General features: G+C 41.1%; 2 protein-coding genes across 5 annotated transcripts in view; one reads left to right on the forward strand and one right to left on the reverse strand.

Annotated features, from left to right (window-relative positions):
• Positions 1-4,123: 4,123 nt before the first annotated feature.
• On the reverse strand, positions 4,124-18,889 carry Spcs2 (signal peptidase complex subunit 2). Its single transcript, XM_042688036.1, has 5 exons — positions 18,746-18,889; positions 10,909-10,992; positions 10,496-10,656; positions 8,631-8,765; positions 4,124-5,000 (listed from the first exon to the last, which is right to left on the reverse strand). The coding sequence occupies exons 1-5, from the start codon at positions 18,860-18,862 to the stop codon at positions 4,814-4,816; spliced, it is 684 nt and encodes a 227-aa protein (XP_042543970.1). The 5' UTR covers positions 18,863-18,889; the 3' UTR covers positions 4,124-4,813.
• A 204-nt stretch (positions 18,890-19,093) lies between these two features.
• Positions 19,094-27,149, forward strand: part of Xrra1 (X-ray radiation resistance associated 1) — a 50,511-nt gene continuing 42,455 nt past the window's right edge. For 2 of the 4 annotated variants that reach the window (XM_042687929.1, XM_042687953.1), the window contains exons 1-3: positions 19,101-19,237; positions 21,587-21,654; positions 25,970-26,067. In XM_042687929.1, the coding sequence (XP_042543863.1) occupies positions 25,974-26,067 (94 nt within the window). In that variant the 5' untranslated portion in view covers positions 19,101-19,237; positions 21,587-21,654; positions 25,970-25,973. Of the gene's footprint in view, positions 19,238-21,586; positions 21,655-25,969; positions 26,068-27,149 lie in introns of all 4 variants that reach the window. The other 2 variants (XM_042687946.1, XM_042687938.1) reach the window with 2 other exon arrangements.

Raw genomic sequence — 27,149 nt, forward strand, 5'->3', positions numbered from 1 at the left:
TTTTGCCTCTATTAAAACTTAACACTCAGGTTTGTACCCTGAAGATGGCTGAAGATGAACTAATGTGTGGTCTTCTCAAGGCATGCCCCTGCCACATTATAAATCTCCCTTCTTAGCCCTTCATCACATCTGCTTATGTGGCATACAGGGGCAAGTAGCTGAACCTAGCATACTCCTCTCCTAATTGACGATCCTTTCATTCACTGTGTTTTCCTATCTTGCCCAGAAGCAAGAACCAAGGTAGATAGCTGGGCTGCCTACCATACCGTGACCATTCTAACCCAGCTTAGCTCCAGAACAATTCATGCAGTTAAGATTATCTCTAGACTTGCTCATTCTTTCTCTTGTTTGAGGGGATTTTCTATCAAATTGGTTATAACAGTTTTGAGACTATCACTAAAACTAAAAGCTCAAACCTACCAACCTGCATATTATTTTCTTTTTCTTAGATATATGGCAAAGAATAGTTTATTTGCAAAGCAAAAGCACACCTCAAGGCAGTTGGATAAAGGCTGCGTTGGAACTATGAACCTGTTGGGTCTTGGGGTTTTATTCAATGGGGTTGCTATAGGGTACAAAATGGAACCTGGCTCCTTGTATTCCCTTGCCAAATGGTTTGATGACTGGGCAGTGGCTTTCAGGTGTGAAATCACATACCTGTACTGTTGAGGCAGGATCCCTTTTGCCCTTGCTGATTCAGTGCCACACAGTGAAAGGTCACATACTCACACAAGGGATGTGGTACGGAGATGTGGTATCTATAAGGATAGAGGGCCACTATCTGAAACATGGGTCCAGAGTGTAGACCATCTCAGGTTTTAAAATGAAATCTTGCAGTTAGGGCTACCTATCACTTTGTGCTAATGATCACCAGTGAGGCTGAAAGGGAAAATACCTAGGGGAGAGAAAGAACAGATAGGAAACCAAAGAATGAGACTTCAGATGACTAAGACATTTGCAGCACCCTAAAATTGAGACAGCTGTTTTTAGCACAGTCAAGGCTCTTTTATGTACATTTTAACATTCTCTTTACCATCCTGAAATTCAGAAACGAGTTATGTATATAAATATTTTAAATCACTTCAAACAGCAAGTAGAATGGAAATGAAACACCATTCCTGATAAAATACACATTTCAATATGTAAATTATTTACCATGACTACCCTAAATACATGAGACTGTCAGATATTTGCAAGTGAACAAAATATGATGATTTGACCCCTATAAAGGCAGCTGGAGGACTGGGAAGGTGGCTTAGTGGTAGTGTGTCCCTAGCATGCAAGAAGTCCTGGGTTTGATTCCTCAGTACCACATAAACAGAAAAAGCCAGAAGTGGTGCTATGGCTGAAGTAGAGTGCTAGCCTTGAGCAAAAGAAGCTCAGGGACAATGCCCAGGTCCTGAGTTCAAGACCCAGGACTGGCAATAAAGCAATAAATAAATGCAGTTGGAAATGCTGAGGGGGTAGTCTTACCAGAAATAGCTATCTAATTACTCCTGCTTTCTCGCCCTTAAAGTCTGATATCTGTGTGTGTGTGTGTGTGTGTGTGTGTGTGTTGGTATTTGGTTTGATCTTAAGGGCTTATACTCTTGCTCAGCTTTTCACTCAAGGCCATTTGAGCTATATTACTACTGGCTTTTTGCTGGCTAATTGGAGATGGAGTCTCTCAGATTTCACTGCCAGAGCTGACTTTAAACCTTGATCTTTAGATCTCAGCCTCCTGAGTAGCTAGCACCAGCACCTGGTAAAGTCTGATATTTTTAAAACAAGTGCTTTATACCACTCCAACAGAATTAAGTGTGGTAAATATGGTAACGTTCCAGTTATTGACTGGATTTTTCTTACCTCACTTTCTCACGTTGCTAGGGTGCTTGCTATAGCACAGTTACCATCTGTTTGAAGAGTCTGCCTCTGAGAATGAGGTCTCACATAGGCATTTACATGAGTAACCATATTAACAGCTGAAGTTCATTTCCAGTCTGTAGACACAAAGAATAAATTGTTTGACAGTCTTTAATCTCCCAAGTGGCAGCTCAGATAAGGCTAATGGCAATAGTTTAAGTCAATAAACATGTAATATGTCTAGCCCCTAAGAATAACCTTGCCTAAATAAGGCAAGGATAACAGTTTTCAACAGCTTTTTTTTTTTTTTGGTCAGTTGTGGGTCTTAAATTCTGGGCCTGGGCGTTGTCCCTGAGCTTTTCAGCTCAAGATGAGCACTCTACCCCTTGAGCCACAGCACCAGGTAAGACTCAGACTTCTCTGCCCAGGCTGGCTTTGAACTGTGATCATCAGATCTCAACCTCCTGAGTATCTAGGATTACAGATGTGAGCCATTGGCACCTGGCTCAACAACTTTTTGTTCTGATGAGACTTTCATTTTCATTTGACGAGGAAAGCCTGAATGACCCAAAATAAGGACCTTAGGCCAGAATTACAAGGTTTTTTGAAAATCCTGTGAATAATTCCAAGGAGAGCCAAGTAGCGAAGAGCTATCTGCCTCAAGCTATCACTTTTTTTTTTTCCTGCTCACAGATGACATTCTACCACTTAAATTATGTCTCCAATCTGGTACTTCTGCTGGTTAACTGGAGATGGGAGTCTCACAGATTTTTCTGCCCAAGCTGGCTTTCAAATTGAAATCCTCCAGGTCTCAGCATCCTGAGCAGCTAGGATTACAGGAATGAGCCAGTGGTTTGGCTTATATACCTTCTTTAAAAGAGTGTACATTATGTGTACAAAATGCAGGTTTCATCATATAGAATTTTAGCTAAAATAGGACAGATATGAGGCTGATTGTCCTATTAGTCAGGAAGACCTTTAACAAGATAGTGAATAACCAAGCTACCTTGTATGCAGCTGTCTTGGAACTTATTTCCCACTACTCAGCCTACCATCTTTCCAATGCCTATTAACGAACAGGCTATATGATTTGGAACCCTTAAGTTCATTCAAGTCAAGTTTAACAAGCTGAGAATTAGGATAACACGATGTGTGTGTTTCCTGGTGAGGATGCTACCAGAGGGTGAGGAGCAGCCCCGCAGCATCCAAAACAGGCTGGAGAAACCACTTGGAAATTCATGTATCAATAGTAGGCCAAAGCTGATCTGTAGGCCTACAGAGTATGCTGGTCATGAGGCCTCAACCTGCAAAAGGTTATTTTGGAATCATGTAATGGGCAACTGTCTTTAAATGCCACAGGTGTGAAGGCAGTGTAGAAAGACTAGAACAAGGGCTGGATGTGGCTGGACTGATACCCACCTTGACAGATCTAAACTGCTAACCTTCAAAAAACTGATTTGCCAAAGGCTTCTAAAAAAAAGGCTTCAACTTCCATCTTGTGCAGTTCCTTAACACCCCCCACTGGGTAGTGAAGAACAGGACATTCCCAACCAAACAGGAAGTGTTCTAAGGGTGAGTTGAGTTCTTTCTTTTTACTTTTTCTTTCCTTCCTTCCTTCCCTCTCTCTCTCTCTCCCTTTCTTTCTTTGTGCCAGTCCTGGGGCTTGAACTCAGGGCCTGAGCACCGTCCCAGAGCTTCTTTCTGTTCAAGGCTAGCACTCTACTACTTGAGCCACAGTGTCACTTCTGGCTTTTTCTATTTATGTGATACTGAGGAATCGAACCCAGGGCTTTGTGCATGTTAGGCAAGCACTCTACCACTGAGCCACATTCCCAGTCCCTACTGGTGAGTTCTTATAAAGTGAAAATAGTTTTGGGTACGAGATTCAGCTAAGGGTTCAGGGACAATATTCCTAATAGTTACAGGCCCTAAACAAGTACTTAGTACTTCTCTTACCAGGCAGTTAAAATATTGAAAAAGACACTACTGTGCCAACTCTAGGGGAATATAGTGAAACCAGATTATCCCTGTTCTATCACCACCTGTGTGATTTTTGTATCTCAGCTTCCTTATCTGTAAAATGAGGATAATAGTATACCACCTATCTCTTAGGCTTGCTGTTAGTTCACATGAAGTACTTGGAGTATAAAACAAATGCCGAGAATGATTATTATAGCTATGCCTATTATTAGAGCTAAGAGTTTCTCCAGTCACAGGTTCTCAGGGGACTCTGAACAATGAAACAGCCCAGAAATACAATATATCTAGACTATGACTCCATTTTTTCACATCTTCTTTCCTTTTATTGAAAAAAATTTTAGAAAATGGCAGTTAATAAAGGGCACAAATCAACAAGGACATACTAGTGGAAAACATACATAATATAAAACTAAAAATGCTATTGGCTTCTTTAATTGGTTAAGAGCACAAAATGTAACAGGCAGGTCTGTTTTAAACAAATTCAAAAGCTTTTTTCTTTTTAAATCTCTCCAAGTCAGATATGCACACACCCACAAAAATGGTGTGTGAAGGAAAGCTGTTACACACAGGAGTTGTATCCTGAATTCATCAGGAAAACAGTTGTTAAAGCAGGTATTAACACAATGTCAGCAATAGGTTAACAATTCTTAAAAATTGAATCTTCAAATGCTGCATGGCACAAAGCTATACTATACAAAGTACTGCTGGGTACAAAGGAAAAAGTCTATACGGCTTTTAGCAAAAATGCTTTTTCAGAAAAGCAAATCAGAACACAATCAGCAGACTAAGGAAGCTACAGCTAGACATCAGAGCTACAACTTCTCATATCTGGGCTAGAAAATCCTATTTTTCAAGAATGAACTAAATTTTCAGGACGAAACAGGAACATTTTTAGCATTTCTTATTTAACTCATTTTAATTTGTTTCTCCCCAACCACCCACCCAATAATTCAGCATGATCCAGAAGAAAGAGAGCTGATTTTACAATTAGCTATTTTATTTTTCTTTCTGTGGCAAGACTGTCATGGAGCCTAGATATTTCAGGCTCATATGCATCCATAACCAGTGTCCCGCTGTGGTCAAAAAACTTAGCAATGGACCTGGTGAACTCGGCTTCTCGCTGCTGCTTTGTTCTCCCACTGATGAAGGTCAGCTTCAATGTGTATTTGTCATCGAACCTAGCAGTACAGAAAAGATAACAACTCAAAAACCAAACAGATTCAACCAGTAGCAGCACCAGATGTTTTAAGGATAAGGATAAGCTAGGCATTAAGAATCAAGGAAAATAGGCATCCTTATAACAACCCAGGGATACTAACTGCCTTCTTCCCAGATTTAGTTACTATGTATCTCCCTTAACCTTACAGAGTGTTAAGTTAAGTGGATCATCTCTTACCTCTGGACTTTGCACTTGCCACATTAGACTGATCTTCCTAGATGTTGCTTTTATCTCACTTGACTAGCTCCCATTTGTTAATGTACTTGGCCACAAAACTTTTCTGGGAGCCGGGCGCCTGGGCGCCGGTGGCTCATGCCTGTAATCCTAGCTACTCAGGAGGCCGAGATCTGAGAATCACAGTTCAAAGCCAGCCCGGGCAGAAGAGACCTTGAGACTCTTATCTCCAATAAACCACTAGAAAACCGGAAGTGGCGCTGTGGCTCCAGCAGTAGAGTGCTAGCCTGGAGACAGTGCCCAAGCCCAGAGTTCAAGACCCATGACCAACCAAAAAAAAAAAAAACTTTTCTGGGAAAGCCTTCATAAACCCTCCCAATCTGAGTCACATGTCTCCTTTATCTTTCAGAGCACGTTCAATAGCCATCCAACTTGAATTCTCAGTGCCTAATATATGCCAGATCCCATGACAGGTTCCTATGCTATCTATAAAATTATCTGTGTTGAAATGATGCTTGCCTATTTGTGCTTTTCACCACACTGCATGCATATATGGACAAAACGTAATCCAATCAAAATCCACGTCAAAATACAATCCCTTTGGACAACTCATTGACATGAATTAAACAATGTAAAAAGGAAGCTCCCCAATTCTGGTTGGAGATTCTAGTTGGCTTAGCCCTTACAACATGTAAACAAACGAACTCCAGGTTCTACTGACCCCAGAGGCCCATAACTTTACTAAAAGATTCCCTAGCTACACCCATGGTATCTTAAAGGCCTTTATTATTGCTGTCCATTCAGGAGAGTTTAATAGGGTATGATTCAAGTGATAGAACACTTTAAGCTCCGAGTTCAAGCCTAGTAATGCACAAACACATCAAAAAAATAAAAAGGAAGGTTTAATGACACCAATTTCTTGTTGGGCTGACACCCCCTCATCACCTGTTTTGGTTACCATTTATAAGAGCATATTCAATGACTGTTAAACCTAGGGTCATCTTTAGGTGAAACGTTTTGTACATGTTTAAAGTGGAAAAACCTCTAATTACTGTAATTAAATAAAAAAAACACATAGCTCCTTAATAAATTGTTGGTGTGGGGTAATACAATTTGGATTAGTAATAGTGAAGTTCTTCAACTATTTTCAAAACTTCAAAAGATTCCTCAAGGTCTGACCACTTTGCTGATTGACAGCAGTAATTTTTGTACCTCTGGGTCTAATTTTATGGGCAATTACATTGCTTTTATGGCAAGACATGACCTGATGGGCTGTGACCTGGTGAAAATGCATTAGTTCAAGAATTCATGAAACTTTACTTATATGAGTTTTACATGCTATAAGTGTTTAGATACTATAAAAGATATCTGCATCAGGCACTATTAAACCACTAAGTAACCCTAAAGGGAAAAGGAGAAGGCAAGGCTGGGAGGACAAAGCAAGAACATTCATACTACTCTAATAACAATAGGGCAGTTGACAAAAGTCAAGAGGGAATGTGAAATTTTTTGAACTTTTATATCATTCCAGTGGCATTGTAAAATGGTGCAGCCACTTTGGAGAATAGTTTTGTGATTTCTCAAAGGGATCAACTGGCCAGATATGGTGATGGAGGCTGAGAATCCTGAATTCAAGGCCAGTGTGAGCTAACTAGTGAAACTATTCCTGAATAAATAGTAACTATAAAATTCAGTCATTTCTCTCCTCCATATATTTGCCCAAAGAAAACAAGCCCACTGTTTATGTATCTATTTACACACAAATGTTTATAGAAGCATAATTCATAATTGTCAGAAGATAAATCAAATGGCAACTGACAATAGGTAAACAAAATGTTGTGAGGCTGTATAATGGAGTATTATCCAACCATAAAAAAGGACTGAAATACTGATACAGGGGACAACATGGGTGAACCTTGAAAACATTATGCTAAGTGGCAGAAGAAGCCAGATGCAAAAGGATATATATTGTATGATTGAATTCACATGAAATGTCCATAAGATATTTGTACAAAGAAAACACAGACTGATAGTTGTTTTGGGGTGGAGAAAATAGGTAAAGAGGTGATAGCTGAAGAGTATAGGATTTTAAGGTGATAAAGATGCTCTCAGGCTGACTGCTGCAAGTAACTGTAAACACACTAGCAACTTTACATGAATGAGTTGAATGGTAAGAGATATATTTCAATAAGGCCAATCAAAAACATGTCAAGGGGCTGGGAAGGTGGCTCAGTGGTAGAGCGCTTGCCTTGCATGCCTGAGGCCCTGGGTTCGATTCCCCAGCACCACATAAGCAAAAAGAAAAAAAAAGCCGGAAGTGGCGCTGTGGCTCAAGTGGTAGAGAGCTAGCCTTGAGCTGAAGAGTTGAGGGACAGCGCCCAGGCCAAGAGTTCAGGCCCCATGACTGGACCCAAAAAAAAAAAAAATGTCAAAATAAAAATAACAAAATCAAGAGGTTAAGATTCTAGATCTGTTTCCTTGGCCTGGCAAAGCATGCAGGCTCACAATGATGAGGCAAATGGGCAGCAAGGGCTCCTGCCAAAAAACAAGAGCAAGAATTCAACTACATCATCAAATGAAGGTCTGTAATGAGTGAGTCCATTTGGTGCTGAAATAAGTTAGCTTCACATATATGAATAAGAATAGTTTGAGGTCCCAAATAATAATGTGCTAGGAAGGATACCATGTGTTTTGAGTTAGTAATTAAGAGTATGAATTTTGGGCTGGAATTCCTACTCTACCACTTTTGGGTAGATCCTAGAATTAAATAAACCTTCTGGAACTAAATTCCTACCTATACAGAGATATTTTAAGATTTAAATAAACACAATGCATTTGCCAGAAGACCAAATGTAGAAAAAATGCTTAGCAGATTTTTGCTATGACAGCTGGCATCTCATCTTCCCAATAAGTCTAAGGAGTCATTTTCCACCTCACTGAATAGTTTACATTTTTTACCAAAAGCTACATAACTAAAAACATACTGGAATATGAATTTAGTTCTGGGTACTTATAAATATTCCATCATCCGTCAGAAAAAACCCTTGAAGTGTACTTTTTGGAGTTATATTGAGCACTGCTCTAGAGATGCCTAACTACGTTCACAGTGCAATCAGGATCACAGAACACAAAGAAAGGAACTGGATGTCTACAAAGACAATTGACCTCATACGTTTGGCTCTTATTAACTTACTACCGGGGAAAAAGAGTCATTCTTCAGTCTTCTGGTCTAGTTTGTCCTTAGTACATTTGTATGATAATGCAATCTCAAAACTGCACTGCTAGAAAAACCTTCTAGATCATTCATACCCTTTACTTCACATTTATATACCTAGCACTACGATATGCATAGAATAGGCACACAAGAGGGCAAATCCAGTACCAGGAATAAAGAATTAGTAGGGATAGTCATTACCTTTTGAGACTGGAGGACAACTGCCAAATATCATCAGGATCCATGCCTGTAGGGTCTTTCCTGTGAGCCACCAGAAAGATGCTCTTCTCCTTATATGAGGTATAAATGGTCAGAATCCCCATCATCACAAAATAGGTTCAAATAAGTTAAGGTGAAAATATGTAAACATGAAAACAAAGGGAAACAAAAACTAATACACAAGAGGCATGGAAAATTCCATGTTAGACCTAAACAAGATAGTTTTGTCTTACTTCAAAAGCACAGAAAATATAGCTATTTCACTTTCATTTTCTTTATATGCCAAGAGAAATAAGGTTCTCTCTGGAAACTCTCCACAACACCTCAAAAATGGAAGAAAAACAGTAAAAGGCACAAAGCAGTTCTCATCTTCTTTCTTGATGGACAATGGTATCAAAAGATTGTGTTACCTAGCCAGTCATGTGTTTTACACCCATAATCCTGGCTGGAGGCTGAGATAAGAGGATCACAAAATGTTGGCCAGCCCAGGCTACAAAGTGAGACTCTGTTGGAAAATACAAAAAAAAAGCAACAACAAAAAACCATACTCTACAATCACTAGCCACAAGGAACTTGACCATTTTCAAGCACTTTCAAGGGTCATTAGACAATGACTGAATTATTTACTATATGATCAGTTATGTGCTATGTATCTATAAACTTACTATTACAGTCAATTTTTGTGTTTCTGGCACAGAGGATGTGATTAAGTATGGTATTAACTTTGTGTGTATAGTGTTCTCATTAAATTTTATAAACCAGAGAGGCAAGAAAGTATAGTGCAAAAGATATTGATTGACTTTGCAGGGAGGCAGCTTTGGATTTGAATCTTGGCCTTTAATCAGTATAGTTATAATAAATTACTCCACCCTCCCCAAGTATTTTCATCACTAAAGCAGGGATAATACTGACATTTTAAAATGGTCATGGGATTTATAGTGCCCAGCACACAGAAGACATTTATAATGGCAGTCACTAGTAATATATATAAAACATGTGATTATAAGATGCTGCTTTGTTTTAAACAAATATTATAAGTACCACCAGAGTAGTTTTCTTGGGAGGCTATGTAATGTTACAATTTTATTGATGTCATTTCAATTCTCTTTGGAATTCCTTTGCGAATGATCTACAGAACCTATGACATGTTCATACTGGAATTCATACTGAAATAATCTGACTAGTGAAAATAGTTAAGAATCACTTTGTGCCAATTCTGGGAACTATGATTTGGCACCATCTGGATAATATCATTTTTGATCAGATGTTTTATTAAATGGCTTGTTGACTATCTGAAAGTAGTTTTAAAAAATATTCCAGAGAGAAATATTTCAGAAAGAGCAATCGATGAGTTTAGGCTGACAGAACTGTAACATAAGAACTGTAGTGGTGAACCTCTATAATATATCCTGGGGGAAGGGAGGAGGGGAAAACCATGCTTAGGATCTCCTCAATACAAGGAAACCCGGGCAGAGAGCTGAACCTGCAAAATCTGATGCTTTTCTAATATTCTGGAATGAGTGACTTAAAACAAAAAAGTTCTGGGTTACAAGCAATAAGAACTATAATTGTATGTTTTACTAATGAGTGCTCATATTACAAGTAAAATGAATTCTACAATAAAATGTACCTTATGGGTAAAATTAACATATTAAACCTAAAATATCAACAGTACTACTTAACTTTACAGATGCTTATGAGTCAACAATATACTTAACTCTACAGATATTGTAGCTATCATTAACAGGCCCTAAGATGAAAGTTTTTGTTAGGCACAGGGAGGAGAAACAGCAGAGATATTTAAAAATTACTACTAAAAAACAAACCTGAGCACAAATAAAGGATATGATATGACACACAAAGCCAAAACTGGCTTGGACTCTGGAAAGGGATGCATATAATCCCAAATCAAAGCTACAATGGCAAAGAAACAGGAGATGGTACAGATGGCAAGACGACCGTCAATTAGACCAAAATTCTCCACATACTTGTATTTTTCCAGAAGTACCTAGGAAAAACAGCAAGAATCAAACTAACGGAGTGCTTCCCACCTAGCACCTGCTTTTTATCATTTCAATGATAAAAAAAAGTATGTTGAAAATCATATGAAACATCCCATTGGTATTTTACCACTCTAAAGAAAACTGAAACTTTTTCTGAGACTTTAAAATTTTGCTTTCTGGCTCAATTTGTAACACTGAGAATCCAAGTAAGAGAATAGACCCTACACATGTTCATGGACACTTCCTCAATGAAGTACCTTTTTGGCAGAATCATCTAGAGAGTTTTTCACAGCTGATCCATCCCACTTGTCAATTTTTACAGGCTTATCATCAATTTTCCACTGTAAAACAAATAGAAAAGTGGTGCATTACAAACCCTGAGCTACACATTTGTTAAGCAGGTACTCTACTGCCTGAGCCATACCTCTAGCCCTTTCTGATGTGTTCTCCCTTCCCGCCGCCCCTCCCTCCCCCCCCCCCCCCCACACTCAGTCACGGGGCTTGAACTCTAGATGATATGGCCATTTTTTAATTGGGGGTTTGCTTTTTGCCTATATTGGCCTGGATCACAATTCTATTTGTTTCCTGCCCTAGCTGACTTGATAAGCATGTGCCACATCCCCAGCTTTTTCTGTTAAGACAGGGTCTTGAAAAAGAGTATGGCCTCAAACTATCATCCTCCCCATCTCAGCCTACCAAGTAATTAGGATTACAAACATGACCCACTGGATGTAGCTAAAATGAGCTACTTTCTTAAGAACATCCTCAAGTACATATAGCATTTACTCTGTGATCTGACATTGGAGAGCTAAAACAATGAAAAATAAGTCCAGAGACAATGATGTTTCTAAAATTGGGAGGAACCCAAGCTGTCCGACTCTAAGCAGAAAAGTCAAAACTCATTTACAAGTCCCAAACAAAACATATACACAGGCTAGAGAGACTCTGTGAAGTGTCAACTTTTACCCCAAACTCATTTTACCAAATGTGAGTTTTGAAAAGAACTCCCTTTGTCGATCCTTTTATTCTGTGATCCCAAAACTCAGAAAATAGAGACACAGTAATAGAGACACTGACAAAATGGAAAGGGTTTCTCTAATACACATTTGTTGGTTACCAACTTTTATATTTTACCCAAATGTCTTAACTTTAAGAAATCCAGTATATCTACCTTAATAGAATATTACATGTGGTTTTTGATCAAGCATGGCCAATAAATGAATAATAATATATAAAGAAAATTCATAAGCAAAATTTTGAATTACAACCCATACATAATCCAGTGCTGGAGATGTGGAGAAGTTCTCGGTCATTCCTATGTTATCACAGTTGTGTGAGCTGCTATTTCCTACCCTTTGTTTGTGAAAATCTGCCTGCCAAAGTAGTGCCCCAAAGCAGACACCCTGTAAGGGTAGAAGGATATGGGTGTGTGTGAGACTTATAACTATGCGGTTTGGCTAGCCTAAGACCCTGGGTTAGGGACAAATGGCTATGAGGGAAAAAGTCAGCAGGCAATTCGAAATTCATTTGGCTTTGGAATGGACTTGAAAGAAATACCTCATCAACATTTTCTTTTTAATTGTGATTTTACATACTAGAACACAAACAAAAACTGAAGTTTGTTGAGAGGGAAAAAAATGAACTAAAATAATCATACTTGAGGGGATTAAAAGACAGTTACCCCTCTTGTGCCTTATGAAAACAAAATTCTTTAAAAAAAATTACTCAGCCATGTGCTAGTGGCTCATCCTGTAATCTTAGCTACTTAGGAAGCTGAGATCCTAGGATCATAGTTCAAAGCCTGGGCAGGTAAGATCATGAGGCCCTGATCTCCAATTAACCACCAGAAAAATGGAAATGGCGCTGTGGCTCAAAGTGGTAAAGCACTAGCCTTGAGCAAAAGAGCTCAGGGACAGCACCCAGGCCCTGAGTTCAAGCTCCAGGATGGACCGCCCCTCCCTCCCAAAAGTTACTCATCATACTACTTAACAATATTAATTCTCACTTGCCAGTCTACAATGAAAAATGACACCTAATTTTAAAAGTACAAACTGATTAAGAAGAAAATAGGTTTTTCTAGTCATACAGTTAGTTTGTATACACTCGTCACATACATTTCATTTTTAAAACCACAAGCAAAAGAAAAGCTTAAGAGTCAAACCCACAACAGAAATTCATTTATGAAATTAAGTCAGAATAAAGCCATTCTTTTTTTATTTGAAAAAGAAAAATATAATCTCCTAGTAACCTAGTCAGACACCACTGTGTGGCACATCTCACTGAAGCTTGCTTCTATATTCACAGCATAATTTTTTCTTTCTTTCTTTTTTTTTTGGGGTCCGGTCGTGGGGCCTGAACTCTGGGCCTGGGCGCTGTCCCTCAGCTCTTCAGCTCAAGGCGAGTGCTCTACCACTTGAGCCACAGTGCCACTTCCGGCTTTTTTCTTTTTGCTTATGTGGTGCTGAGGAATTGAACCCAGGGCCTCATGCATGCAAGGCAAGCGCTCTACCACTGAGCCACCTTCTCAGCCCCTTCACAGCATAATTTCTTAGGAATTTCAGGGATCAAAGGCAGAAACAGCCATTATAATATGTGTTGAACAGCCTTAACTCTAATTCCATTGCCTTGTACCTAAAAGTAATTTTCAGTAAGTGGAAACACGAACATTTATAAATGGTAAGAAAGGTTATAATTTTGATTTCTGAGGTGATAGAAGCATCATCCACTTTGTGTGCATAAAAAAACCTTAGCTCATTTGAAGGCAAATAGGATCTCTGCAATAGCACAGAGAAACATCTGGAAGAGGGAGGAGCCAAGGTCCTAAACCCCAGACATAGACACATAGACAACACACACACACACACACACACACACACACACACACACACACACACACACACACAAAACATATACACAAGATGACAACATGAGATTGCCACTCTCAGAAAGTCTGTTACAAGGTTAGTCTTTGGCTGACTTCTGACAAGTCTGCTAATATATAATTCTCTACAATGAAAAAAAAAATTCCCTACATGGTAAGTGGATTTTTGTGCCTAAATTATATTAACAAGGTGATTTCTGCCAAATGCCTTTCCTTCTGACTCTGGCATAGGCTAGGCAGATGTCTGCAAAACTAGTCCTACAGAAAACAAAGCACTGGAGCTTCTCTGGCAGACATTTCACATGTATACTCACAATGCTGTTGCTGGAGAGATTAAGCATGTTGTATGAGACGCCAACAGAAAAGGCCTCATGGAATCTTGTATCTATCTGGCTTCTGCTAAACTTTATCCCACTTAGCTTTCCTCTTTATTGCTTCTTGCCTTGCATCCTTTTGCTGTAATATCCCTTGCCCAGGAGTAGCATATAGACTAAGTCCCATACATCTTTCTAACAAATCACCAGTTAGGGTAATCTTGAGAACCACAGGTAGCACTGTATTGCCAAATACAAGGTATTTCAGATGTTATAACCTCATACATAATTCATTTCTCCTCATTCCCTCTTGCATATTTGATACATGAAGATTGAGTATAACCAACTATCACATGAATTTACTTATTTGTACCTAATATCATCTATGTACGTAAAAAAAAGTCTCACATTAAAATAGTAACAGGTCCTTGCTTTCCCCTATCTTTGTCATTATTATTTCTTACCCAAAGAGAGGGATAGCTGGGTTTTGTTTTTACTTCTGTTCTCTTTTTAAGTTTGCACTGTTGTGGTTGACACATCTCCAGCCTGGCTTTTTGCTGGTTATTTTGGAGATGTATTCTCTTGGACTTTTCTGTTTGGGCTGACCTTACAGGGTCATCCTCCAGATCTCAGCCTTCTGAGAAGTTAGAATTATAGGCATGAACCACTAAACCCTGACTTACATAGTTTCTTTCTTTTTTAAAACTGGGGTTTGTAGAAAGACAGCCAACTAACTGGGAAAAAATATTTACCAGCACTGTATCAGACAAGGAGCTAATATCTAGTATACACAGGGAACTCAAGAAACTAACCCCTCCCAAACCTAACAAACCAATTACTAAATGGGCAAAGGAGCTAAAGAGAGAATTCTGCTCAGAAGAGATAAAAATGGCAAAAAAAAACGTGAGGAAATGTTCACCATCCCTGGTTGTAAAGGAAATGCAAATAAAGACAACCTGAGACACCACCTTATTCCAGTCAGAATGGCCCACATCCTAAATTCAGCAAACGACAAATGCTGGAGGGGATGCAGAGAAAGAGGATCCCTATTACACTGCTGGTGGGAATGTACTCTTATACAACCATTTTGGAAAGCAGTCTGGAGGGTCCTCAGAAAGCTAAATATAGACCTCCCCTATGACCCAGTTATACTACTCCTAGGCATCTATCCTGAACAACAGGAACCAGGATACAAGGACACATGCACCTCCATGTTTATTACAGCACCTCCATGTTTTTTTTTGGTTTTTTTTTTTTTTTTTGTCGGTCGTGGGGCTTGAACTCTGGGCCTGGGCGCTGTCCCTCAGCTCTTCAGCTCAAGGCGAGCGCTCTACCATTTGAGCTACAGCACCACTTCCAGTTTTCTGGTGGTTTATTGGAGATAGGAGTCTCAAGGTCTCTCCTGCCCGGGCTGGCTTTGAACCGCGATCCTCAGATCTCAGCTTCCTGAGTAGCTAGGATTATAGGCGTGAGCCACCAGCGCCCGGCTTACAGTACCTCCATGTTTATTATTACCTCCATGTTTGCAATAGCCAGGATATGGAAACAACCCAGATGCCCCACTACAGATGAATGTATCTAAAAATTGTGGTATCTATATACAAGAGAATATTATGCAGCCATTAGAAAGGACAAAATAATGGCATTCGCAGGGAAATGGATGGAACTAGAAGAAACCATGTTGAGTGAGATAAGCCAAGAGCAAAGAGACCAATAGCACATGGCCTCCCTGGTAAGTGGGTATTAAATCCAAAGTAAGGAGATACAACAAAGGAAACAAGACTCGACAAAGTAAACAAGGTAAACAAGACTCGTGAAAAAAAAGGACCTCCACTCATCTGGTCAAATCATTACTAAATGACCCCATGCTGATGACCGCACGTATGGTATACATATATGTGCACACCGGAGGGAAACTAGGAGGAGGACACAGAAACAGGGAAACGGGAAAACATACAACAGCGGGACCCATCAGCTGCACTGGTCATTGATCTAAGCAACTCAATGGCAGCGATAGGAGGGAGGGAAATGAGTGGGAAAGAGGGAACAAATCACACTAAGCAAAAGGAAAGCAATGTACATATCATCCGATGTGGAAGAAATAACTGTATTGTCAAAGCTCATAGAACTCATAAACTTTATAGACCACAATAAAGACAATTTACATGAAGGTTAGAATGTGTTTGTGACTTTAAATAAGTATCACTATCCCACAATACTGTGAAATTTGTGAAGTTTATGTAATCACCTAATCACAATAAAAAAATTGCTTAAAAAAAACAACAACAAAAACCCCTGTGGTTTGAACTTAAGCCCTCACACTCATTGGGCTTGCTTACTCTTCTGGCATATTTAGTTCTGAAACAATGCCAGCCATACCTGATTGGCTAATTAGTGCACAGAAAATAGGCATTTGATGACTGACTGAACATTATGGCAATTTGTTTCATTTACAAATCTTTACTGCCTATTTGAAGAAAAAATTCACAGAGATACTTCACTATAGGTATGGTATCAAGAATTCCATTTTTTTTGGGAGGGGGGCCGGTCGGGGCCTGAACTCTGGGCCTGGGTGCTGTCTCTCAGCTCTTCATCTCAAGGCTAGCGCTTTTCCACTTGAGCCACAGTGCCACTTCCAGCTTTTTTTTTTCTGCTTATGTGGTGCTGAGGAATCGAACCCATGGCCTCATGCATGCAAGGCAAGCGCTCTACCACTGAGCCACCTTCCCAGGAATTTCATTTTTGAGTACTGAGAAAGATTTTTAAATTCAACTCATGATGTAAGGATCTGTAAATACTGCAGGAAGTTATTTTCTGAAATAGCCTTCTCCTTCTCTGGCCTTGAGGGGGATTGGTGGTCAGTCATAAAAGACAAAATCCTGCATCACCATGGCATGCCAAGCAAAACAAATTTGTCCTGAGTATGACATGTATCAGCATGAACATTTTCCATTTTCTTATTTTAGCAATAGTGAAAGTAGAAGTTATGCAGTAATTTCAAAGACCTCAGTGGACTGCTTCATAGATCTCCTCAGCTGGACAGGTTAGGACTCAAAGTTGATTCCTTAGTTCACAGTGGCATGATGGAAAGCAGGAGTGGGAGAGTATCAATGGAAAGACCCCATTCTGATTTAGAAACAATTAAACACATATCCTTCTTTAGTCTATTCCAGTTCACAAGGTAGATAATAAGCTACAAAAAGGAAAGTAGTAGAAAATGGAGCACTTACGATGAAGTACCATATCCTAGATGGCACTGTTTTCAAGGCTAAAGAATTTTATTCTGAGGCAGGCAAGGGAGAGTACTTTAAGCAGATGAATAACAACCACATTTATGTTATATTTTACTGGCAATGTGACCAATGGTCTGCAATGGGAGTAACATCAGAGACAAATGCATCAAGATGAAGCCTGATTTAAGGGCAGAAACTGAGTGCTCAAGACATATTACTGCCTGCTGGTGATAAGCAAGTGGAAAGTAGAGGAAGAATAGTGGGAAAGGACTACCATAGGCTGTGGTGGGCTCACTCAACAGGAAGGGGTGAGTTGCATACCAGTTCCCAATGCTCTTATACCACTCCAATCTCCAGAACATGTTATTGTTCCAAAGGAATAGTGTGACAGCATTCATGAAGCTGAAGAACAAGATTTCCTATTTTCACTGGCCAGGCTGCATAGCCAGTCCCAAATCAGCATGTGCTAATAAACACAAAGCAAGACCTTATCTCAAATTCAAATCCAAAGACACACAAAGACAGGCAGAGCTGCAGACGTGGTAGAGTACTTGCTTAGAACATACACCCGCGTGGGGAGGGGGAGGGGGAAGGAGTTGATCTGGATCTGAATTAGGTACCTCAGTATGATCAGTTATTCATTTTTAAACATCTACCACTTGAATGGAGGCACAATGAAGCATGAACGCTTTTCAAGTCAAGTAAGGAATCCTGTTCGCTATACTAAAGATACTGTGCTTTACCTTATTAAACTTTGCCCAGAGCCCTACAATGAAAGAGAACTGGGACTGGACCTTACTGTTTACTACAGATAAATCCTTCATTCTGAAGATGAAGAAACAGACATAAAGAGAACATATTTTAATGGTCACATTGCTAGAAGCAGAACCCTGTTTTCTATGCAGACGCTTCTTTGTAAGCAAGGTCAACCAAGGAGCAGTTTTCCACTCTTTTTTCTTTAAGCCTTTATTGCTGGGACAATTAAAGAAAATTGCAAAGAAATTTAAGAAGGATGGGCAGAGGGGGGGGAGGGGCAAAAGCTGGACCAGGCAGCAGTGCCCTTGGTGGAAAGCAGGAGAAACGAAGGGGGCGAGGGCAAGGGAGGAAAGAGAGGAAAACATTTAGCGGTCGGGTCAACCCAGCAAGGCAAGACTCTATAGTTATCCAGCGTTATCATTAATAAAAGTGGCTTAGGAACTACATCAGCCAAAAGGCCGAGGAACACTTTGGAACCTGTAGCAGCCCGGGAAGGTGACGATGACAGTGGTGATGGCGGGGGATGGGGGGGGGGGGGAAACTAAAGGATCGCTAACTTCGGGAAGATTCTTTCAGCTCGCTCAGAGTAGGTGAAATGGGGCGCTTTCAAGAGTCCCCCCCCCCGCCCCCCCCCAACCCGCCGTATCGCAACGGAAAGGCGAAGGCCGCGTAGGATCATGGGGGTGACCAATTACGCCAAGCCGGTGAGGCTGGAAGGATGCTTTGAGAAGGAAAGACAGCCCGAGAAGGCTGGGGCTCGCAAAGGCTGGGGCGCGCGTCGGGGATCCAGACAGGCGCTCCCCACAAGCCGCAGAAAACGAGGGGGGCGGGGATGGGAAGGTGGGCCAGCCATCACCTGCTGGGCCTCTCCAGGGTTCCAGTGTCCCCTGAGGTGGGGGCTCCTCCTCACCTTATCCAACAAGCCGCTGCGGCTGCTGCCCGCGCCGGAGCTGGGGCCACCTCCACTACTACCACCGCCACCACCGCTCCTCCCGCCTTGTGCAGCCGCTGCCGCCGCCGCCGCCATTTTGCCTGCCTCAGCGTCTCCCTCCCCCTCCGACTTGTCCAAAGCGGATTGGCTGAAGCGGCGGGTCTGACGAGCCACTCGGTGATCGCGCCATCGGGGGATCCGTACTTCCGGAGGTGTGCCGACGCGAAGTTGTAGGTGGAAGTGGCCGCGGAGCTTGCTGGGACTTGTAGTTCGAAGCTCTGACTGCCGGTTGCCGCCTGCGCCGCCAGCCGTGGTGGTCGCGGTTACTAAGGAGTGGTTGGGGGAAGGTTAGTGGTCAGCGCCACGGTGGAGCGGCTCCGAAATCCCCGAGAGGCTCGTCTGCGCGCAAACAGACTGGCCGGCAGGTTGCCTCCTCGAATCGCCCGGAGGCGGAAGCGACGCCGGAGGCAGGTGTGGCTGGAAACCTAACTCGCCTGAGTCTTCCCGCCTCGGCTGGTGGCGTCCCCGAAAGAGCGGGAAATAGATCTTCCTTCTGTCTTGCCCTGTTAGGTGACCTAACCCAGTTAATTCTTCTCCGTAGCAACTGTCATCTTGCCTGCTTCGTAAACAACGCACATTTATTGAGTGTCTACTGGGCCGTGGCCTACGTACATTTCCATCCATTCTGTCATTTAATCCCCGTACAGCCCAGTGAGGTTGAGCAAACCAAGGCGTTCATGCAAGGCCAGAAAGTATGTATCCGCCCCCAGAACCGATTTGATGCCAGGTTGTCTTTGTTTTATTTTGTTGTTTTAGACTTCGAAACCCATGGTATTTCCTCTCTGGCATCTCGTTTTTAGGATGTAAATAGTATTCTAGATTTAATTTTTTTTGGGGGGGGTCCGGTCGTTTTTTTGGGGGGCCTGGGCGCTGTCCCTCAGCTCTTCAGCTCAAGGCTAGCACTCTACCACTTGAGCCACAGCGCCACTTCCGGCTTTTTTCGTTTTGCTTATGTGGTGCTGAGGAATCGAACCCAGGGCCTCATGCTTGCAAGGCAAGCGCTCTACCCGAGCCACCTTCCCAGCCCTAGATTTAATTTTTAATTCATCTTTTTTTGGGGGGGCAAGTTTTTATTGAGCATGATTATTGCCTGGCATTGTACTAAGGTTTAAGATAGACCTGGCTGCTACTCTAAGAGATGTAGTCATTACATGGCGGTATTGGATTATATTATAGGCTGTTAAATTGCATTATAAGTTGCATTATGCCTTTCTCATCCTCCGCTAATTGTACAAATGATGGGGCAGATAATTATTGAATTGCTTAGTTAGTAATAGCCTCTATTCTCATCACTCAAGATATAGCTTTGAATAAAGCAGACAAAAATCTGGCTTGTCAAAGCCAACATGAGAAAATAATGATCAGATTAGACTTTTATCACTTCTGTCAATTCCCCCTCCCAGTTTTTGTTGTTGCTGTTTATCTTTCATAACTTCTCATTTTTCTTTTTCTTTTCTTTTTTTGTCGGTCATGGGGCCTGAACTCTGGGCCTGGGCGCTGTCCCTCAGCTCTTCAGCTCAAGGCTGGCCCGCCACCATTTGAGCCACAGCGCCACTTCCGGCCTTTTCTGCTAATGTGGGGCTGAGGAATGGAACCTAGGACTTCATGCATGCAAGGCAAAGCACTCTACCACTGAACCACCTTCCCAGCCCACTTCTCATTTTTCAAGACTCAGTTCTAATTTTTCAAGACCTGCTGTGTGAAACTCTCCCTGATCCTTGCATCTTCCACCTTTGTAGACAAAATGAAATGTACCAGTAGCATTGTTCGTTGTTCAGTTTTGTTACCATTCTCCCTTAAGTAGACCAGTTCCTGTATGAGGTGCTGTGGAGAGAGTTAACATAGGCCCAGGCTTGGCCTTGGAGCAATTCAGCCTCAATCTGAAGTTAGTGGGTGGAGAATAGTCAGAGATGCAAGTCATTATAATACAGTATGGCACAGGGCCTCTGAAGTGTGGCAGAAGTAAGCTTGAGGTGGTACCTCAGCTGAGAGTCAACCTGAGACTAGGGAGAAAGTTACCTGCATGAGTCAAAAAATAAGGTAACAGTATGATAAGCAATGGGATGAAAGGATTACATATATTCAGATACAGGTGAGGAGCATTATCGCCTTTTTTGTGGTGGTATTAGATCTTGAACACTCAAGACCTCATGCTCTCACTTTTCGTGCTCAACTTCTCTGGTACCCTGCCACTTGAGCTATACTTCTACTTCCAGCTAGCTTTGAATAGTGATTCTCAGATCTCAGCCTCCTGAATAGCTAGAATTAGAGGTGTTAGCCACCAATAGCCAACTCTGTCTCTACCATTTTTATGCTGCAGAAATACATTTTATTTAAATGATTGTATAAATGATCTTTTCCTTTCTGATTTATGTTTTTTTTATTTTACATAACCAATCCAAGAATACTCCATTATCATAAAACTATTTTCATATACTCTTTGCCATCTTTGTCCATGTCTCCTATCTAGGTCCATACACATATTTTTATGAATATACATTCCATATATCCATATGTATGTTCAGCTATTTCTTCCACCCTATGGTTTTCCCCCTAAGCCTCTGATAAGATGCATTGTAGACCAGAAGGCTCATTGTAAGATACAATTGGAAAAAAACACTTTAGGACTGGTGGAATGGCTCAAGTGGCAGAGCATCTGCCTAGCAAGGTCCTGAATTCAAACCCCAGTCCCACAAAAAAAAAAAAAAGTCCAAGAGCTCTGAGTGACAGACTAAGAGGGATTTAACATCTATTTTACAGGTCAAAAGACAGATCAAGAAACAAAAGAAAAAGGAAAGCAAGGGTTTATTGCCAAATTTAAAGCTCAAGTAAGTACTATGTTGAAAGCTGGGTCCCAATATTCTAGAAGAAACTGAATGCTTTTCCAACAGCCATCATCTCTCACATTTCCCAGGCAGTGATTTACTCCTTTATTCCTTTATTCACCTCTCTAGCAGAAAGGATTTCCACTGAAGGGCAGATGCACTGAATGTGAATCTGTCCTCATTCATCCACTTAGCCAAACAATCTTTCCAACATATTTTGAGTGAGTACTGGGTGTTAACCTTAATGGGAAGTTAGTGATGGGTCCAAACCAATATGATAAAGCTGTAAGTAGTATACTAGGACAAGAATGGGTACTATAGGAACACATAAGAATACCTCACCTTTTGCAGAGGAGGTCAGAGATCAGAAAATCCAGAGAGAGAGAGAGAGAAGCTGTTTTATGCCTGGTGTTATATTGAGTGTGTGTGTGTGTGTGTGCGCGCGCGTGCACACTCGCATGCACAAGCACACACCAATCCTGGGACTTGAATGTAAGGCCTGGGCACTGTCCTTTATTTTTTTCATTCAAGACTAGTGCTCTACTACTTGAGCCACACTTCCACTTCCAGCTTTCTGGTGGTTAATTAGAGCTTAGAGTCTCACAGACTTTCCTTCCTGCCCAGGCTGGCTTTGAACCATGATCTTCATATCTCAGTCTCCTGAATAGCTAGGATTACAAGCATAAGCTACTGACTACAAGCATAAGCTGATGGTTTAATACCATAAATGGTGCTTTTTCCCATGAGGATCCTGGAGTCTAGTAATTAATTCAGTTACACATACACTTGTAGGTCTCAAGGGTGCCATCATAGCTTTCATTTGGCTCACACATATCTATTGGGTCTTTCTTATGAGCTGGGTCCCAAGAGTGGAAGAAAGACAATGAATTGGACATAAATTTGGAGGCTTATAGTTCCATGAAGGAGCCCTTCATGATATTTAACAATCTTTTTTTTTAATTAAGTATTGTAGATTGAACTCAGGGCCTTGTGGTTGGTAGGCAGCTGCTCTACCACTAGAGCCACACCTCTAGCCCACTTTTGCTTTCATCTCTTTTCAAATACATTATATTTCTGCCTGGGATGTCCTGGACTTTGATCCTCCTATTTATGCTTCTCACATTGCTGAGAGGACAGATGTATACCACTGCCTATGTGTTGTTGGTTGAAATGGCATCTCATGGATTTTCTATCCAGACTGGTCTCAAACTTTGATCCTCTCTGCCTCCTGATCAGTTAGGATTATAGGCATAAAGCACCATGTCTGTCTCATTTAATTTTTACTAAAAGTCTTATGAACACAGAACTTTTATCATCATTTTTGATATAGGAAATCTGAAGCACAAATAGGTCAAGTAATTTGATAAAAGTCAGCTTTCTTTGTAATAAAAACTAAATTCAAACTTAAGCTTCCCATTCCCCCAAATTATTTCCTTTCCTACTGTCACTCCAAAACACTTGGATCCCAGCTCTCCTCACTGGACCTGCCTGCCTTTTACTGAACGTTGCCCCATCCTGTTAAGTCATGATTCCATAGTCTTCATGTGGTCTCCCTTCCTCTGGCTAGGGGCTTACAAATCCCTACAACTTTGCCACTTCAAATTGTGTGGACCCGTCTTAAAGCAGATCTGAGAATGGCTAGATCCCTTTTAAGAGAAATTTCTAAGAGCTCACGACTTAAGGAACTTAGATCTCTAGTGTAGCCCTGGGGTTGAATTTTAAAGGATGACAAGGTGGGAAAGGATATTCAAAAGAATACCTAGAAAAAGGCTCACATGTGAATGATGTGCGTTAGGGATAAAGTACAGCCTAGAGAGCCTGAATGGGCAGGACTAGCTGGAGCTAGAAAGGTTAGAGAATAGGGTGCTAAGGTCCTTCAGGACCAGGCTCTGGCATCTAGCCTTCATGCTCAGTGGGAACTCAGATGACAGTTGCAGTCGTCTACCTGGGAGATGATGCAGTATTTTTGAGCCCAAAGTATCACTCAATAATCACTTAGCTACGTGAGGTAAGAAGAGGGGCATTGGTCTAGGATGACATCCAGGAGGCATTAGTAATGCCCAAATGTGCATTTTCAAGAGAGAAGGAAGTATTTGTTATTGAAATTGAAAAGCAAAGCAGAGGAGTTGGTTTATTTATTTGAATAGGACCTACTATTTAATTCTTACACCATGAGATCAAAAATTTCAATCAGTAAAAATATGCAGGAACCCTTTGGGTTGAATCTACTCCCCACTGGTTTGGCCTATACCTTATTTCAAAATGGTATATTCATTACCAGCACTCAAATAATCAGGAGTTTTTCTGCAAATGGCAGAATTCTTTGGAAAAAATGGGAATATCTGGCAACACTGACTCACATTTGTACGTGGTAGTGGTTGTGAAAGCTAAATAGGAGCCAACTCATTTGCTGTCATTGGCTTTTGAGACACAGGGTCTTGCTGTGTAGTAAGGCTGGCTTCCAATTCATGATTCTTTTACCTTAGCCTCCTGAGTGCCAAGACTATAGATATGCCCCACCATGTCTGGGTGTGATCTCTGTAGGCAGATGCATACTCATACACTTGCTCCTCTTCCATGCTCTTCCCTCCCACATCCAGGTTTCTTCATTCACATGGTCTAGCCAACTTCTATAACCATTTGTATTTCTAACTCTTGATTAAAATGCAGGTTTTTGCAAGGTTTGTCATCAGATTGTGACAGAGTTCAGTATTAACTTAAAAAGTTCTGTTTCAGATTTTTTTGTATGGTTGGTTGACTTTTTTTTTGTTGTTGTTGTTTTTTGAGACAGTATCATTCTGTAGCTCAGGCTGGCCTCAAACTCACTGCAAAACTCATGCTGGCTTGGAGCTCATGATCCTTCTACCTTTACCTCCCAAATGCAAGGATTACAGGATGAACCACCATTCCTGGCTTTATGGACTAGTTTTTATCCTACCCTTGCCTGACTGCTCTTTCTTTTTCTTTTTTTTTTTTTTTTTGTCGGTCGTGGGGCTTGAACTCGGGGCCTGGGCGCTGTTCCTCAGCTCTTCAGCTCAAGGCGAGCGCTCTACCACTTGAGCTACAGCGCCACTTCCTGCTCTTTCTTTTTCCTGAAACTTTCTCTTCCATTGGTTTACTTGACAGCTCCCTGCCTGACCTCTATCCCTTAAATCTTTTCTACAGTTCCTTTCTTAATTCTCCAGGTCTGCTCCTCTTTGCTTCTAACTTAAATGCTTGTACTTGCAGTTGATCTGTTGCTCTTTTTCTTTGCCTTCCCTTTCTTCTTCTCTTCTTTCCTTCTGCTCTTTTTGTTTTGCTTTTGTTACTCAGTGTTTGGCATGGACCCTCATTGCTACAGTGGTCTTCATACAATCCCAGCTGCTAATCACTTTCATCCAGTACGTTTTTGTCAGACCTCCCTTTCTAAAGCATATTTGGGGTCATGGCTCTCCCCAGCTCTCATCATGGCTCTCATTATTCATTATTTGCATATCATCTTCCCTAAAATGTGAGCCCCCCTTCTCTTGAAACTCAGTTAAAACAGAAGAGTTTGCGAACAGGTAATATGTACTTGGTGCTCCCTTTCTCACTTGATGCTATAGTTTCTCTATTAAAGTGGGATTATTATGCAGGCCTAGTAATTCTAGCTACTTGGGATGCTGAGAGCAGGCAGATTGTCATTCTAGGCCAGGCTGGGCAGAAAAGTTCATGAGACTCCATTTCAACAGAAGTGAGGTGCAGTAACATGCCCCTGTCATCCTAGCTACAAAGGGAAATGTAAAATAGGAGGATCACAGTCCACGTATATTCTTGGGCAAGAAGCCAGTCACAACTCTGGTATAAATAAGGTATACTTCTCCCTTGCCATACCAGTACAAAAATGGGCTGGAGGCATAATACAGTATAGAGTGCTTAGCTAGTAAGTGTGAGGCCCTGAGTTTAAACCCAGTAACATAACAAAGTAAGATCATTTGCAAACATTTTACACATGAGGAAACTGAGGATCCCAAAGAAAGAGCTTCCCCAAATATACAATTATACACAAACCAGGTCTGTATAAGCCAAAAGGTAATGCTGTTTCTAGTATTCTATTGCTAGTATTTCTAGTAGAGTTAGACTGATTTGAGCTGGAAAACCCAGGACCCATCTCCTCTCACTTAAATGACAGCCCATTTCTGCCATAGAGTGGGTGTGGGGGGGAGGGGCATCTCTGGAACCCCAGAGGCAGGTATGCAGGGCACAGTGGTCCTAGAGGGCTCATGAGCTATTCTGGAGTCAAAGAGTTCAGCTGCTACTTCTGCTTATCTTACTCCTCTCTGTCCTTGCTGGTCCTTAGGGAGATGACTACCTCAGGAATATACAAGCTGGACGATGGGAAACCCTACCTGGGCAACTGCTTTCCAGCCAGAAATCTGCTACGGATGCCTGAGGAAGGTCAGGTGACTTCTCAAATTGATACCTTCTCCCCAGCCCTAGCTCCTGCGTCACACATTCCATGTCATCCTCCCCAGCTCCTTCATAACATTTTCCTCTGGTACTCTCAGTGCTGTCCCCTCCCCTCCATCCTTCTCACAGCGGCCTCAGTGGGTCTCCTACAGCAGTGCCCCCTGCTGTTCAGTAGCCTCATTGCAGACATATAACCTATCCTTTATAGTCTCTTTACCTGTCCTACTCTCAACTACAGCCCCCTTGCTTTACTTTTGACTCATTCCACAGTACTCTATTTTCACACAGCTTTTTGATTTGCTTTGAATGTTCTAGTCTTCATTCCAGATATCTAAACTCTTCCCATCCATGAAACCCACTCTCTCCACCTTTTTCAACAAGCCAGCCCTAGTCTTTGGTGTACCTTTCTGTGTCACTTACTTGATAAGCAATCATATTCTGCCCAGCTCCTAACTCAAAGTGCTGAAACTTCACACTGCTATCCCTGGGACCCCCCTCCTAACACTGAGCAGAGACCTGTAGATAGAATACTTTCTAGATAGAATGCTTTGATTCTTTGAAAGGGCAAGAGAAAAGTACACCTTGTTTATGCCAGGGTTGTAACTTGTTGGTAATCAATTTATATTTGTGGAATATGTTCCAAGAGCCCTAAATGGTGCCTGGAACCTATACAGACTGTCTTTTTCTAGATAGATAGATAGATAGATATATAGATATATATATTTTATATATATATATATATATATATATATATACCTATAATAACATGTAATTTATAAATTAGGCATAGTACAAAATTGACATATATGGTTATAGTTACTCTAGTTAGCTAATGAAACAATATATGGCAAAAAGTTCATTAAAACTTAATGAATTTTCTACTTCCAGAATTTTCTATTAATATATTTAGATTGTAGTTGATTGCCAGTAACTAAAACCACAGATAGAAAAGCCTTAGGTGACAGAGGATTGCTGTATATAGAATGTTAAAGGAACCGTGTCCTCTAGTTAGTCCTTCCATTTTTCTAGAATAATTTCATTTTTGTATATGGACCTTCCTTAGAAATGGA

This window comes from Dipodomys spectabilis, unplaced genomic scaffold (genome assembly GCF_019054845.1).
Source record: "Dipodomys spectabilis isolate Male_0828 unplaced genomic scaffold, ASM1905484v1 ptg000003l, whole genome shotgun sequence".
NCBI lineage: Eukaryota > Metazoa > Chordata > Mammalia > Rodentia > Heteromyidae > Dipodomys > Dipodomys spectabilis.